General features: G+C 41.0%; 1 protein-coding gene and 1 long non-coding RNA gene across 2 annotated transcripts in view; both read right to left on the reverse strand.

Moving 5' to 3' along the window:
* Nucleotides 1-15,722, reverse strand: part of LOC136357581 (uncharacterized) — a 391,604-nt gene that overhangs the window by 223,915 nt on the left and 151,967 nt on the right. The window lies entirely within an intron of this gene.
* On the reverse strand, nucleotides 4,823-10,784 carry LOC136374134 (stromelysin-1-like). The gene is made up of 10 exons (XM_066339336.1): nucleotides 10,667-10,784; nucleotides 10,274-10,518; nucleotides 9,662-9,810; nucleotides 9,437-9,568; nucleotides 8,394-8,555; nucleotides 7,765-7,984; nucleotides 6,945-7,078; nucleotides 6,229-6,388; nucleotides 5,291-5,394; nucleotides 4,823-5,100 (listed from the first exon to the last, which is right to left on the reverse strand). The coding sequence occupies exons 1-10, from the start codon at nucleotides 10,769-10,771 to the stop codon at nucleotides 5,000-5,002; spliced, it is 1,512 nt and encodes a 503-aa protein (XP_066195433.1). The 5' UTR covers nucleotides 10,772-10,784; the 3' UTR covers nucleotides 4,823-4,999.

Genomic DNA, 15,722 nt, shown 5'->3' on the forward strand with positions numbered 1-15,722 from the left:
CAGAGAATGGCCCAAAGACTTTATTTCACATTTTCCTACTTTGATACTTATTATAAAGTTTTAAAAAGCACAGAGGTTTTCTGGATCAAACTCTTTGATGCTGTCCTTGACAGAGAGAGGTTCCTCTGTTCTCCACTTCTGCCATTGGTGGTAAGAACTGCTGAGACTCAACAGCAGGACCAATCTAGATTGGGTCCACATTTTCTCCATACCAAATCATATCCTCCATGCACTACCACAAATTAGGACAAAGCAGTGGGGATGGGAGTCCTGAAGAGAGATGTCTACTGCCATTGAAGACAGTCTTACATATATATCTGAGACTTCTGTGTGGGGCTGACACAGGATTTCATGTAGGCCTGCAGCACTGAGTAGCAGGTAAGATTTTGAATGTGCAGAGAGATAAACTCCCTTCCACAGATCTGTCAGGATAATAGACATGTGAAAGGAGAATTTATAAATATATTTTACACTTGAGGTATTTGCTGGAATTATTTCCTGCTGAAGAGCACTGTGTTGATACAGGAAGGATCCCCAGAGCACATCATGCCTGCGCCCATTCACAGGCAGGACAAAAGGGATTGCTAGGTGTGGGCAGCTGGAACAGCAAGGCAAGGCTGGTGAGACTCCACAAGGCTTATCTGGTCACTGAGAGATTCCTACCCTAAGAGCAGACATCTACCTGAGGCATTTCCAGTAGGGAGAAAAATCCCTCCCTAGCCCTGGAAGGAGATGGAGAGGGAATGATCCAGAAATGGACCAGCTGAGCCAAGGGGAAGCAATCCCCTGAGGGAGCTTTTGGTAATGACTCCAATGTGAGGTGTACCAGAGTGGGTGAGAGGAATCCAAAAATTGGCACAGAGTTCTCCTGTGCGATTTACACATCAACAGTAGCTCTCTGCAGAAATAGCTTCTGGTACTTACAGTCTTCCAACTCTTTTTTCTCTTCTTTCAGTGTCTCCATGTATACTAGAAGGAAGCAGTAACTTTGCAACTTGTAGGTCTTAAAATTTTCATCACTCATCTTTCTCTCTAATGAGCGGGCTACTAAAAGGCATCAAAACCATCTCGGAAGGTATTAATGAAATGAATACAGTTTGCTGATTATCAGCTTTCTCAAGTACATATTTTGCTACTCTGTCAACGTCTTTCTCACTTTTCTTGATACTATTCAGAATTTCTCTCAAGAGATCAATCACCTAGAGTATGCTTTATAAAGAAAATTCCATTATCACTGAGACTTTCTTTGATGTTGTTCTTTGAGATGACTATATCCAAGAGTAACACAATATATAATTGTCAATCTCTGGTTTTAACTTAAAGAAGTCAGTGTGAGAATGACTGTGTTCTCCTTTTTACAACCTGTAAAATTGTCTGGGTAAGCTCCTAGGATTGCCCTTATCTCTTCCTCTTCTGGAATTAATCTTCTGCCTTGGATGCATTCCCATAGCCCCACCCAAAAATGTGTAACACAATACATATAACATACAACACAATATGCTTATTGTTATTATTAACCTTAACACAAAGGTTATTGCTAATTCAAAGTTTATATATTTTAAAATTAATGAATAATGTAGTACAGAGAAAAGAAAAAAGAACATCTCATAGAGCATCAATAGGATGAAACTAAGTTGGTGTGTTGTGCAAAGCCAAGGGCTTAATTACTCAGAGCTTGAAACTTCCCCTCTCTGCTGCCTTATGGACCCTCAGTGCTCTGGCCAGGCTGAACTCTGGTAGCAGTGTAGGACCCCTGGCCAAAACCTGGGAGAGCAGGTCTGTGCAGAGGAAACTTTTGAGCTGTAAAACTGCAACTTCGGCCCTGTGCTGCCATGAACATTGCTTAAGTCAGTGCCTTTGGCCCCTCCTTCCTGGCTGTGCTGCAAACCCTCAGACCTGGCAGCACAAACCTAGCCTCAAAAATATCTTACTGCTGACAAAGATGAGTGTGTGACCTACTTCTGGCTTTTATATAACAGTTGTGGGTCTCCAGCATGGTAATGCTGATTTCCTGGCAGCATTCAGTGTTCCAGTTCTTGTCAGTGGGTCACCCTTGCTCTCTGTCAGTGAAGCCATTAAGGGATTTTTGCTTGAGATTTCACGTGCAAGGGATTGGGTCTAGGTCAACTGTTGTGCTGTCAAGAATTTTAGATGCAACAGGTTATGTATTTTGTGACTCTAATTTACATGCCTGCTCTTGGATTCCAAGGGAAGTTCCTATTCATACAGGACAAGTACCTGAAGTTATGTTTATGGATAAATTTTCCCTGCTGGCAACCAAGAGGCCTTTAATTCCAGCAATAATTTATGAGTTATAACAATATCATGGTTAGAAGAAACCTTCTCTTGTTCACCGAGTATAGACAGGCAGCTCCAGCATTCCTGCTTCCAAAGTTTCCAACGTCATCTGAGCTACATCTTTCATTTGCCAGGAATTTAATTTCTTTTCCAAAAATGAAAGTAGTGTTGTTTCATTTCAAAATTTAAGACATTAAAAAAGCAAAAATACAGATAGAAATTCCAGGATTAACACATCTCACTAGTCTCCTTGTCTTTGTGAAACTCATGGCATGTTGTCATCCGTTTCTGCTCCAGGCTACTCTTGCTACACTTTTCTTCACAGCTAAGTAAATATCACTCATTTTTCAGATATTTGAGCTTGAGCTTGTGAGTTTGAGCTAGTTAAAATCCAGAGGTGGAGGGGGTATTTTAATTTTGCTGTTTCCTGGATGTCAAAAAGTAGTACAAACCTTATGCAGAAGAATTACTTTAATCTAATGTGAGTCGCTGTAAACATCAACAGTGTTCTGCTTCACTGTTGCTGAAATGCTCTTTTCGGTTCCTCCTTAACCACTTTCAAGTCTCAGACAGCAATCAGAGCCTAAAGGCCTGATTTCTGAAAGTAGCCTTCAGATACAAGAAGGCATCTATTTAGGATATCAATGCATGTAGGCATTTTTAAAAACAAAGGGAATTAACCCCATTGCTTATGCAGAAACACTACTCACAAGCACTCTGCCTAAGCCTGGAGGCATCCAAAGTCCTTGGACTGAAGTTTGCTCAGGATAGGCTATGTACAGAGCAAGAGCTATTGAGAAAGACACTGGGAGATGTTTGGACAACACCAGTTTTCCTGTGTCTCTGCCCTGCCTGGACTGCTGCCAGGTGAGCTCAGCCACTTTTCAGTCCATGACTTCACCATGGTGAACCACTGCCCTTGTGGCAATGCTGAGCTGTTGTGTCCCTACTTGACACAACAGTAAGGGAGTGTTGTTAAAATTAAAAGCAACTTTTAAGACATGGCCTGATTTGTAATGTAGATTGGTTTTAAACCTGGCTTTAGAGATGTACTTAGAGCATATCTAGCATGGCACAAAACATGCATGAGGAGAATATGGCACAGATGAGATATTCTAAGATCATAAAATTATAGAATTGTTGGGGTAGAAAGGACTTTAAGGGTAATCTCATTCCAGCCCACCTGTGACAGGCTGGGACACCTTCCACTAGACCAGGTTGCTCAAAGCCCTATCCAACCCAGCATCATCTCTGCTGCCTTTCTTTGATCTTGTCTGTGAGTGCAGTGGGACAGTGGGCCTGTGGGTGCACTGGGAGACACACGGCTTCCTCTGGCCCTGATGGATGGGGGGATAGGTGGTAGAATGTCTTTGATCAGATGTCTGAGGCAACTGCCCTGTGGAGAAAACCAGGAACAAATCTTACCTCTGCCAAATGGGCTTGAGCTGTGGTAGCTGGAATACTGTCTTTGTCAGCCATTCCCATCCTCTCTTTTGCCTTTGCCAATTCTGCTAGAGAAAGAGTAATAGCGAGTCAACTTCCTTGTGCAATCACATCATCTGAGCAGTGTTGTAAGAGATGGGATTAAATCTCTTCACAGAGAGGATGGACTACAGCCAAGCTGTCTTTCAGCCCAAGGGATGTTTAAACTCACTAAGCTATTTCCTTGTGAGAAGGATCCAGAAAAGGAGAGTGGAGGAAGCAGATATGCTTTTCTGCTCTCACCACTCATCTTCCGAAGGATTCATCTGTGGTAGCTACATGAAAAAACCTTGGCTTTTTTTCTCTTATCATTTTGGCTTATTTGCTCTAGGAAGTGGTTCTTGTTTCTGGTTTGTTGTTGAGCATAGTGAGGTGGACTGTTAGACATGACTCCTTTTCCATGGTACATGGCAACCTCCTCCACTCTGGAGGGCTAATCCACTGACTCCCTGTGACTCTGTGATCGTATTTCCATCACTTACCACCCTGCCTGCATGCTATCTCCATCCCCAAACTCGACACTTACCCTTCTCTCTGGTTGCTAATGTCCTGCTGTACCAATGACTCCATCCAGTAAAAGCACCCTCAGTGGCGCTGGTGCACTGGCCCTCTCAGCCCACAGTCATGGTCCCATCTACCTGCCCCCAACCCTGCCTTGACCCTTCTGTTCCTGTGCCAGGGGTCATGGGAGGTGAGGCCATAGACTCCAGTCTGTCCCTTCACCTACTCTTGTGTAGGATCTCCTCTTATCTTTTATGCCTCCCCCACATTGTTCCTGAGCGTCTTGTTTCCCTCCTTTGTACCCACCTCGGTACTTTCTAACTGCTTGCAAGGAGGACTGCCCCTCTACTTCTCTTTAACTTTTCCCCCACAGGCACTGAGCCTTGCTGAAAATGCTGATGGCTCCTGGTGCCATTCAGCCTTATGGGTAGTTGTAGCAGATGCCTTGTCTCCAGTGGATTGAATCAGAACATAACAACTGCTAAACTCAAGCAAAGTACTTTATTACTGAAAAACAACTTGATTAATAAATAGTTGGAGAACAAAATAAATTAAAACTGTACATTAGGTTTTACATTTTAAGGTTTTAAATTAGAATTGCCAAAGACCATAGTTTCAAACTCAGATGCACAGGAACAGCTGAATAATACTGTTTAAAATCAAGAAACATGAAACATTTTCTGGTACAAATATACTTTGGTACCATCACTTAATATTTCTAGCAATTAAACCAGCTGTTGCTTTTCATTGTACGGATGAGTTTCTTCCTCTTGATGTCAACTTCATACTGGTTCGATCCATGGAAAAAGTAGAAATATCCTAGAATTATAAAAAAAATTTGACAAATTAATATTTCATTTTTATATACCTATGGTTACATGTTCACTATTTCCTTGTGTGAGTTAAAAAATCAAACCAAAAATTTAATATATGTATTGAAACATGATTTTTTTTTTGCTTTGGTAGGTGGTCTTTGGAGTTTTTTAAAATTATATTCTAATTAGTTTACCATTTTTCTGAAGGGCAGCATCAATTGGATGGACGATTCCTTGGAAGTCAGAAGCTATTTTTCTTGGATAGCCTCTTTCCATTGATTGAGTATTTTCATTGTAACTAAATAAAGAAATTGCATGGAAAGAGAAAATAAGCATGTGACATTCAACAATGAAACCAGGTGGACTTTTTACAAAATATGCCCACTCTCAGTTGAAAATCCAGCACCTGCGATCTGTGACCTCATAGAGCTGTATAAATCCTGCCTGTGTAAATATTTACATCTTTAGTAGCCTAAGTAAGTCTGTTTTCAGATTCATATCTAATATCAGATTAGAACATTTACTTTCATTCTCTGAGACTGACAACAAGGCTGAATGCGGCTCACACTAAGTGATAATCTTAAATAATTATTCAAACATAATTATTTTAATTTTACACCACAAAATGTATGAAGTGACCCCATAATAGAAGTGCAAACTTCAGGTGTAATAACACTTTTTCAAGATTGTCTTACAGGCTAATTACTAGGCTAAAATAACTACTTAGCTAAACTGTTTCTTAGGAAATAAATATTTTAATCTCCTTCTATAACTTTCTTGATTTCTCATTTATAAATTTCACAGAGCACTTCTGCTTCTTAGTAACTGACATGATGACAAAGTCTACTTGATCTATATTTTTGTACTAATTATAATATATTATATTTTTATACTAGCTGACACTGCTTCTTAATGAATAAACAGAACACATTTGCCCCTTAATCACAGCCTGTTAAGTGTAACTGAAGTAATTTTAACAGACTTTTCTCTATGAAAAGACCTGAGTGAGTTTCAGCTTTTAGCAACTGAGAAGGCTGACAAAAAGAGGACATGAACTTCCTGTACAAATACTCATATCACTCGATTAAAAAAGCTGTTTTGATCTCCTGCACAAAAGAGAGAAGAACCTTACCTCCAGTACTTGTTGCCAACAAAGAAATAGGTTCTCTTGGTACTTTGGTCATGAACAGCTGCATCAATTTTCCTGACACTGCTGGGGAAGCCCAGGTTCTGAATGGGCCTGGGGAACCCTGACTCTATGCGGTAGCCACTGACAGCCCAGTACTGGTCATCTGCAGGAAAACAGAAAAAGTCGTAAGGATTCTCAAGGAGTCTGATCTCCTTTTGGTCAAAGCCCCAGAGCTTTCTGTGTAGTAAATGCCACCAAACAGCAGAGATGGCCAGCTGAAAACATAATCCATTTAGGGTGCGCAGAAGTTTGAATATCTCACAGCTGTTGGATTTTCTAATTTTTATAGTTATTAAGAGTGCTATAAACTCAATAATTAAAAGTCAATATATTCCTAGGTGTGTTTGTCGTCTTTAAAAATGTATTTAGATAATGTAATGTAGCAATCAATTTTGTCTCAGCTATGGTCTTCCCTCTCACTGACCAAAGGAAGTCTGTGTAGGACCATTGTGACGCAGCATTAGTTAATGGCAGTAACACAATTTGCAAAATTTAAATGGATTTAAATATTAAGAATATCCTCTCCTGGTCATAGTATTAGTATTGGAGTTAATATGAATATTAGCATAATATTCCTTCCATTATGATTAGATGACATTAGTGGCATTGCTATAGCTGCATGTATGCGTGAAAAACTGATGGAGATGTAAGAGAAGTACCTTTAAAAAACAGCACTCGATCCCTCTTGTCAACCTCATATGCAGCATCAAAACCATCTATCAGTGACGGCCAGAAGGAGGAGATGGTGTCGTGCTCAATTTCTGAGAAATACGGACTTTTGCGCCAGACATAGCTGATAGAAACAAAACCAGCAGTGCTTCACTATCTGTGCTTCAAGGACCCATAAATGTATTTTAAATCCTGCTGTCTGGATGCTGGAAGCAGTGCTCCCTCTGAGACAGAGATATTGCCCCTTTTGGGATGCAGGCCTTCACTCTGCCCTGTTGAACTTGATCTGCTGTTTGCTCTCACCAGGCTGGACATGGCCAGCCAGCAACTCACTACAGCACAGTGTCAGAGTGCGCCCCAAACAAAGACACCCTGTAACAGCAGGGGCTCCCCCTAGACATTACTGGGCAGTTGGTCAAGAGCAGTATCCTAGGTCAGAGTGGCACTAAAAGTCACCAGTGACAATTTTCACAGCTCCCTGGCCCACACACAGGATGGTGTGATGAGGACAGTGCTGCATGTGAAGCAGCTGCAGGCTGAGGACCAACGCTGGAAGTATTCACCCTTGCACAATTTTAGTAGACATGAATGATGATGTATGATCGATTAAATCATGATACTCACTTGTCAGTAAACCATGTTACTCACCCAGCCCAGGTGGGCTAGCAAAATTTTTCGAAGTTGCTTTAACATTTACAGAAAAAAATATTTTCCTTTGTAACCAGGAGAGGATAAATTCCTTGAACTGAACTTTATGCTTTGCCTCTGTGAGTCTCACAAAAAGATGCTGCTGGAAATAAAAGCACTCACCTGCCTTTGAAGAACAGTGTTTCCCCACGGAGAGTAGTGATAGCATCAAAAGTCAGATGAGGGTCACAGTCGTCTGGTCTTTGGGGTGGCTTGGAGGGTGTAATTTCTGTTGGTTCTTCCCTGGGAAACGTTGGAGTTGGTGCTTCTGCAGGTATCATTTCAGTTGGCTCTTGCGGGGGAAAAGCTTTTGTTGGAAGTGCATCAGGTTCCTTGGGAGGTCCTTTGAAAAATAAAAAAGCGTGGAATTGGAAGGCGGATCAGAGCAGTTCATGTCACAGCATTTCAGGCTGTACCATGTGAAGGCAAATGTATAGGCAGCTGTGCACATAACCATCCTTTTATGGAAGATAAGAAGGTTTAATGCTACAGACATGGGCTGTTCCTCTGGTATCATTGGGGAAAGGCCCTTGGATCTTTTGACTAACTGGAATTAATACAGTCTACAGATTCCATTTTGCAGCATAGACTGTTAGCCACAAAAACCCTAAGAGATTTGCCCAAAATAATAACAGGAAATTAAATCTCAGGATCATTCTTGTAGTAGGAAGTTCAGTACATTTTACCTTTTGGGTAAAATTGATTATAAATTGTTATCCATCATTCACCAGAAAATGATGCCTCTTGCTTACCATAGAGGGCTTGAATGCCATCAATGTCATCCTGATGAAGCTGGTAGTTCCTTGTATCCACAGGCATATATATAGGATACATCAAAGCACCGAAAACATTGGAATGGCTGAGACCCAGTGAGTGGCCCAGCTCATGAGCAGCAACAAGAAACAAGTTGTATCCTGAAAAAGATCCAGCACAAAGAACAAAAGCTAAATAAATTTTTTGCATGACAGTGAGTTACAGGCACCATTCTCTCATGTGAGAAGCATCATTCATGATCTTAAAAAAATGGCAAAATCTACCTATGCCCAAGTAAGAGCTCTTTGGTGTCCTGGAGAAGAAATGAGTTTGAATTATGGGCATTGATTTCTCACTGGAAAACCACCCTGGGAACAGTTTTTGCCCATGTTGCTGAATTTTTCCAACAAAGAATCAAAATTTCTTTAATATTAATGACAACTGAAAAGCAGGTGAGAAGGTTTTAGTCACCTGATCAGATTTTGGGAATAGTAAATGACATAGAATTTGCCTGGTAACTACCTCACAAAACCAACAACATGTAACATAATCCCTGGACACTGCTGGAAACCAGAATATTTTACTGTTACATTTAATTTTATTCACCACTAAATTTAAAGTTTTTTCCTTTCTAGAAGTTAAAGATGAGCTTCACTTTAAATCAGAAAAAAACTCAAACCCAAGCAAAAAACTAACAAACCAAATAAACAAACAAATGTGAGAGTTTATATTATGACTTTTAAGGTCATTATCCAAGGATGAAAATTCCCTGCCTTTTGATGTCATGATTACCCAACATTTCTATTCCATACCAACTTCATTTCCTTCACTGCAGCTGTAACTGCAGTCCGTATTAACTTCAAGGGACTGTTGTGATTGCATCCCAGATCAAAATGTGCAGAACTCTTTTACTAAATTATGCTGACATTTTACATCTCAGTAAATACCGGAACAACTGCTATGGGATATGTGACTTTACAGCATCTTTAAGACAACATTTTCTAATATAATAACAGTCAACACAATATTTAAGTTTGCCTACCACTATTGGTAGTAAATTTGGTCCAGTTTTCATCTTCATCAAAATGGGCATCTCCTCCTATCCCACTGCCAGGGGCATAGGCATGAGCCAGAGTTCCTCCTGGACCATCAAAGGAATAGAAGTCACCATGAACTAAAAATAAGGGGGAAAAAAGGAATGCTTTTCATTATCTTGGTAAGAAAAAGTGACAAGTACTATGATTCCCTGGCAACAGAGCCTACTTACATCCAGCTGCAAAGGAAATCATTATATCTGCTTGGCCGCCATAGACCCTGGTGAACCTCAGAGGGGTGACACTGCTCCAGAGCTGGAAGGCTCTTGCAATTGCTTCATCAACATCAGCTTGCAGCATGTCTGGAGTATAGTTCAAAATCCTGTGAATTAAAGACAAAAAGAATTAGAAGCAAACAGATCACACGTGACTGGGACACATGGTATCAAGGTCAAATATTTTATTCAGATGTTACAATTATTTATGCGTCTCAAGTGGTTTATTTTCAAAATATTTTTATTACATAATACATGAAGATTTCATAGTTTTCTTTCATGTCTTTCAGAAACCCTAACACATACTCAGTTGTATTCCTTCTATACACTGAATATATTATTTTGTAGGCTGTTAGTTAACTAATGTAAGCTCCTATTTTGGTATTCCCATCACTGTTTGGAAGCTTGAATAGTTCCCACATTCCTGTCCCTTTCATCCTGAATGGAGCTTTCACGTGGAGAAGTACAGAAATAAATAGTAAAACACCTGTAGACATAGACATTACTTCTGCCTAGCATTCACAAAGTTTCCCAGTGCTGTGGAGTACAACATGCTTTAATGTATGTTACCGATAGGTCACATCTTCTTTCTTCCATGTGGGGCTGTATGGGAAGGTGCTGTACGAACGGACGTCTGGTATTCCACATCTAGGCTGCTTCATCATGTCCAGCGTCTTCTGATTCAGCTCCCCAGTCATCTCCAGCCCAAAGAATGACTGCATCTCTCGTATTTTGTCAGCCATGCGGCTGAGGTCCTTTGCTTTAAACAGAGAATGTTTCTCTTCTTTAAAATCATAGAAGTTTTCAAGATATTTCTGACAGAGAAGAAAAAGCCACAGTTTAGAATATGAAACTTTCTTTTCAAATGTAGAGATCCGGTTATAAAATATTCTACATCGCTAATACATCACTATGTTAATTTTCTTAATAAATTATTTCATCAGTTCTGTCCATAGTCCTTACCTTGGCCAACTGCATATCTTTTTGTTCCTTTTCTGGAGCCACTGGAAAAGCAGAGGAGCATATAACATATAATAACTCAAGGAAAAGAAGGATCTTTGTCTTCATCTTTGTCTTCCTGTCCTACTGGCCCTTGCTAGAAGACCTCTCAATCTCTTTTTCCTCTGTCTAAGACTCACCAGTGTTCCACTATTTATATCAGTGCTGTGCTTGCTAAACTCAATAAGGGCATGACTCAGCTTATAACGTCCTCTGATTTTCCACAGAAACAGAGAAAACAAATTTGGATTTAGAAGCAAGCAAACACATGACAGTTTACCTTGCCCAAAACCCCCTGATTTCGCAATCATATTATTGGACAGTATGTTGGTTTTTTCTTCATTCCTAAAGTGGGCTGGACAAAAACTACCCCTTTTCTAAGAGGTGCTGAAGTGACCTGGCTCTGTAAGGGTCAACAATCTGTAATTCCTCACAGTATTTGAGAAGGGACCTCCAGAAACTGCCTTCAGTTTTCTCAATGCAGCTTGTATGCAGGACCTCAGCATGCCAGGAAAGAACCTCTTCCTTTACCCCATCTTATACCTGATAATTTTAGTGACACAGCCCAGTATACAAACACCTAATTTCTCTTTTCTTGAACCTGACAGCCCAGCATTGTTACAGAATCATTATTTGTGCTACTACCTGGCCCATGTAATCATGGATCTATGGCTTCATTCCCTTTCCCCCCCCCACATCACAAAGTAAAAGTCTCAGCAGAGCACACAAGATCATATATCCTGGTCTGCATTAGCCAAGGGTGGTTTCACAACTAAAGGAGAAATGGCAGAAATTGCCTTACAAAAGTACAAGCACCTTTGGGATAAAGGGTTTTCAGCAGAACCTTTCAATAAACTTCTCCAATATCAGATGAAAGGTGATGAGGATTTGTGCCATAGATTCAAAGTTTCCCAATTTGCCGGAAGTCCTACTTTCAGTTCCTGTGTCCTTTTCAGAACACGGTGCACTTCACTTTATGGAGGGATTGCAGAACCACTGTCACTCAGATGTCTATTGACTGTCATTTCCGAGACATCCATCTTTGGAAGCAAAATTCTTGTGTGTTGACTTAATACCCACATGCAACTTCAAAAGGAGAAACACGAGCTAAAAATAATCCGTTTCTTTTTGAACATGAGAAAAATAAGAAAACAGGAACCACTTCTCCAGTGAGAAAAAACACATCTGAGACTTCATAAAAACAATCCTAGCACCACAGCAGCTGAGCTCTGCAGTCTGCAAGGTGGCTTGGGGAAAGGCATGGCCTCCTTCCAAAGGAAACGAGTTGAACACTCAGGTCACATTGTGTGTGTGACCCAGGTCAGAGCCCAGGTCCCTAAACCACTGAGGGAATTAGCACAAATGTTTATGGCTAAGGCTGTAGCAGGATGAGAGTGGCTTTGCCAATAGCCCACTGGTGCTGTGACAGGGTCCTTCTGCTCCTCCTAACCTGGCCAGTATTCTTCCGTTTTCCTGTGCCCTTCTGATACCAAGTGTGTCCTCAATAAAACAATTCAGAGGGCTGAAGCTACAGGAAACAGCCCAGAAATATTACCCTAGCCACTAAAAATACTTTACTGCTGATGTTAGCAAATGCACTGGCACCCTAAGGGCTGAAAAGAGCCTCTGTGAAGGAGGGGTGGGATACCATGGATGGGAATGAATAGGTGTGCAGGAAGGCAGCTGGGAATGCTGGGAAGCTAGGACCTCTCCTTTGGCAGAAGCAGGGTTTGTCTCTGCTACTCGTGGAAGAGCATCCTAAACTGCAATTGTAGAGTGTGATGCTTGCATCTCCACACAGAAATCCAGACACAAAGCAGGGACATTTTAAATACTGTGTTTGTACCTCTGCACCTGGCAGCAGCAGCTTGCATTGGCACTTATCCTCTGCTTTCAGCTGAATGTTTTGTAAACACCTTGTTTGCTGTGCCCAGGGGCAAAGCAGTCAAAGCATGAGATACAGCACACTGAGTTGGCAAACATTTTAGTGAGCCTTTTGGATGTTTAGGAAGCTTTTCTGCCACAGTGACTTCTGCATGGCTGCCAATAGGCATGTTACAGCTCCAGCTGTTGGTTTCCCCTTCCAGATCCTGTTGCCTGCATGCTCAAGCTGACATTTATGGAGTGGTTGGTGAGTGCTGGGAGGAAGAGCTGTATGTATCTTGCCTTGTGTTTGGCAGCATAAGTGATGCAAATTCACTGCCAAGCAGTCCGCATGGCTCCGAGATGTGTAAGCAAGTGTGATACTTACACGTGAATCCAAGAGTTCACTTGGATTATGTTATTATTCTTATGCTGAACCCTAAGAGAGCAGTCTTAGTGTTCAAACTAATATGGGTATTCAGCCCTAGGTTTAAGTGTTGCAGGGTAAAAATGAGAGCTGTGTTGTGGCTTTAATCAGAAGTCTAAAGTGTTTGAAAATTACATTGCCAGGGAACACAGTGAAGATTTACTGGCAAAGATGCAGCTCAAATTTGAGTGGAGTGAGCTGAGCTGATACCTCACATGGTCAACCAGTTGGTGAGTTCTGCTTGAGGGATGCCCAGAATCACCTAATCCTCGACAAGGCATGAAGCAGGTCAGATGCCTGTTTCATGCCTTGGTCCCATAGGTAAAGAGATGCTGCTATTCCCATCCAGTTCGGGGAAGCTGATTTCTCCTGTGCCCTGAAGTCACTTGTTGTCCTTCAGCTGGGTTGGAGACCATGTAGACGTCAAAGATGGCTTACCAGCTAATGCAGCAGTGAAGCAGCCAGAATGGGTCCAGGAATACTGCTCATTTCTTCCCTCAGCTCGTCAGCACTCAGACTCATTCATCCCATATCGCCAGCAGTTAGCCACACACTCAGGGACAAGAGTGGGTGCTTTCCCAGGAAGACCCCTGCAGTAGAACAGAACATTTCACCAAAAGCCTGCCAACATCAAGCCTAGTTTTCCTCCACCACAGAACTGTTTGTCCTCTGACAGCGTATTTGTATTATCCCGTGGGGTCTAGTCCAAGTGCCAGGGTTTTTAGTGGATTTGTCAAAATTCTACCTGGGAATTTTGCCATTTCTTTTTTTTTTACTATTGAGATTCCATCCAGAAATATCATTCCAGTTCTGCTTGACACTTTTGACTTACAGAAAGAAGTGGAAAGATACTTAACACAGTCATATAAACAATTGTCATTAACTCTATAAACAACAGTGAATTAAGTCAAAGGAAGCTTGAATTAACACACGCTATGATTTCACTTAACGCACGCTATGATTTCACCTCCTAAACTTTTTAGAAGGATCTGTAGATGTCTTCTTTTCCGCCTCCCCTTCCCTCACACTGTTTCTAAACTCTCCCTCTTTAACCTACTTGTGCCAAAGAAGCAGGATGTATTACGAAGGTCTTGGACATGCCTGGACATGGAAGAAGCTGCTGGTTTCTTTCACTTGAACAGGATTGGCAGATAAATTCATATAAAGAGATTCTGGAACTTGAGGAACAATAACTGAACAGGAAAAGACATCATCATATGAGCCAGTCTTTAATAAATAACAGCTGCATCATACCATGTAAGGGGTTAGGGGAGGTAGGCAAGCAGAAAATTTGTGACATGGAAGAAAGTAGGTCTGCTATTAAAAGTCTCTGAAAAACCAGAAAATATTTACTGAAAATGAAACTTTCAATCTCTTTCTGCAAGACAGTATTTTGAGAGTACTGAAACTGAGCCTCAAACAGGTATTGACTTGATTCCATGATTTTGCCTGTATATACTTCCATTTATCAGCGGAATCTCTTCATCCTGCTTTTCCTATATACGGCTTCTAATAGTAATAATATCTGTTACTTTTCTACGTCATCTAAGAATTTTGTCCAGGTTCCATTGCAAACTGAGAGATGGCATGTAGAGATAGACTCAATAGCTGATATTAATTAAACAGGAATTTACAGATTTTTGATGTGTGTATCCTTGAGTATTATCAGCAATAGCAAAGCTGAAATCACTTCCGTACTTGTATTTTGTATATAAACAAGTTTCTTAAGCTGTATGTAATTTCCTCTCAGCAATGTCTGACTTGGTAGTTTAGAAGGCAGGATCACAGAGTGACTGCAGTCCATTGGTATTATATTACCACCAGTGAACAAGGGGCATGACACAATCCAATGCCCAAGAACTCAGAGGCTTGCAGAAGCTAAACTAGAATATGAAAGTTAGAAATAATGGCACCCTTGTTTCATATGTGGCAATATATTGGGGTCATTCTCTGAATTCGGATGTGGCCTGAGCAATGGGCATGACAGGAAGCACTGTGGTTGTGATACACAATTAATTCACTGTTTCCTCTTTACCATTCTGGCCCCAATGAGATTCAGACTGTCACTGTCTCAACACACCAAATCTTTGAGGTCACTGAAATGCAGGCAGGGTCCCACCTTTCCTTCTGAAGGGGAATGGCTGATAAAGTGCTGCACTTCTCTCTCCTCCCATCCACAGTGTCTTATGGTCAAGGACCTGCACGATTTTTGTTCTCTTATAAAGGATATGAATAAACTGCCAGATCTCTGGTTGTTAGTTAAGGTGATGGCTTTTTAGACTCAAGAAGATTTATGATAGATTTTTGGTTTTGTAGAGCAGAAGTCCACAGAAGATGACTTCTGATGTGTGGCTGGTCATCCCATCTCTTTAAAACTGCTCGAACAGTTGACTTTGTTACGTCTGTTAGCCATACTGTTAATAGATTACAAGCTAATGTTTTATGAACTTGACTGCAATGCTTTGAACTAAAGATTGAGAAGACATAGGGAACTTTGCCATGTAAAGAATCTCCTAACTTTTCTGGAATTTCTTTTGATGTAGACTGGAAAAAGCTGACAGCTTTTATAATTTGACTTGGAAGCCCTAAGATACTTAGCCAACGCACTATCGATGCATGAAACAGAAGACACTACCTTGAGAAGCCTGAGTTCTCTCTCCGAAAAAAGACTTGAGCAAGGAGACTTGAGGAAGCACTCTAGGAAACAATCTGCCATCCTGCTCTCATATG

The sequence above is a fragment of the Sylvia atricapilla genome, chromosome 2, assembly GCF_009819655.1.
Source record: "Sylvia atricapilla isolate bSylAtr1 chromosome 2, bSylAtr1.pri, whole genome shotgun sequence".
NCBI lineage: Eukaryota > Metazoa > Chordata > Aves > Passeriformes > Sylviidae > Sylvia > Sylvia atricapilla.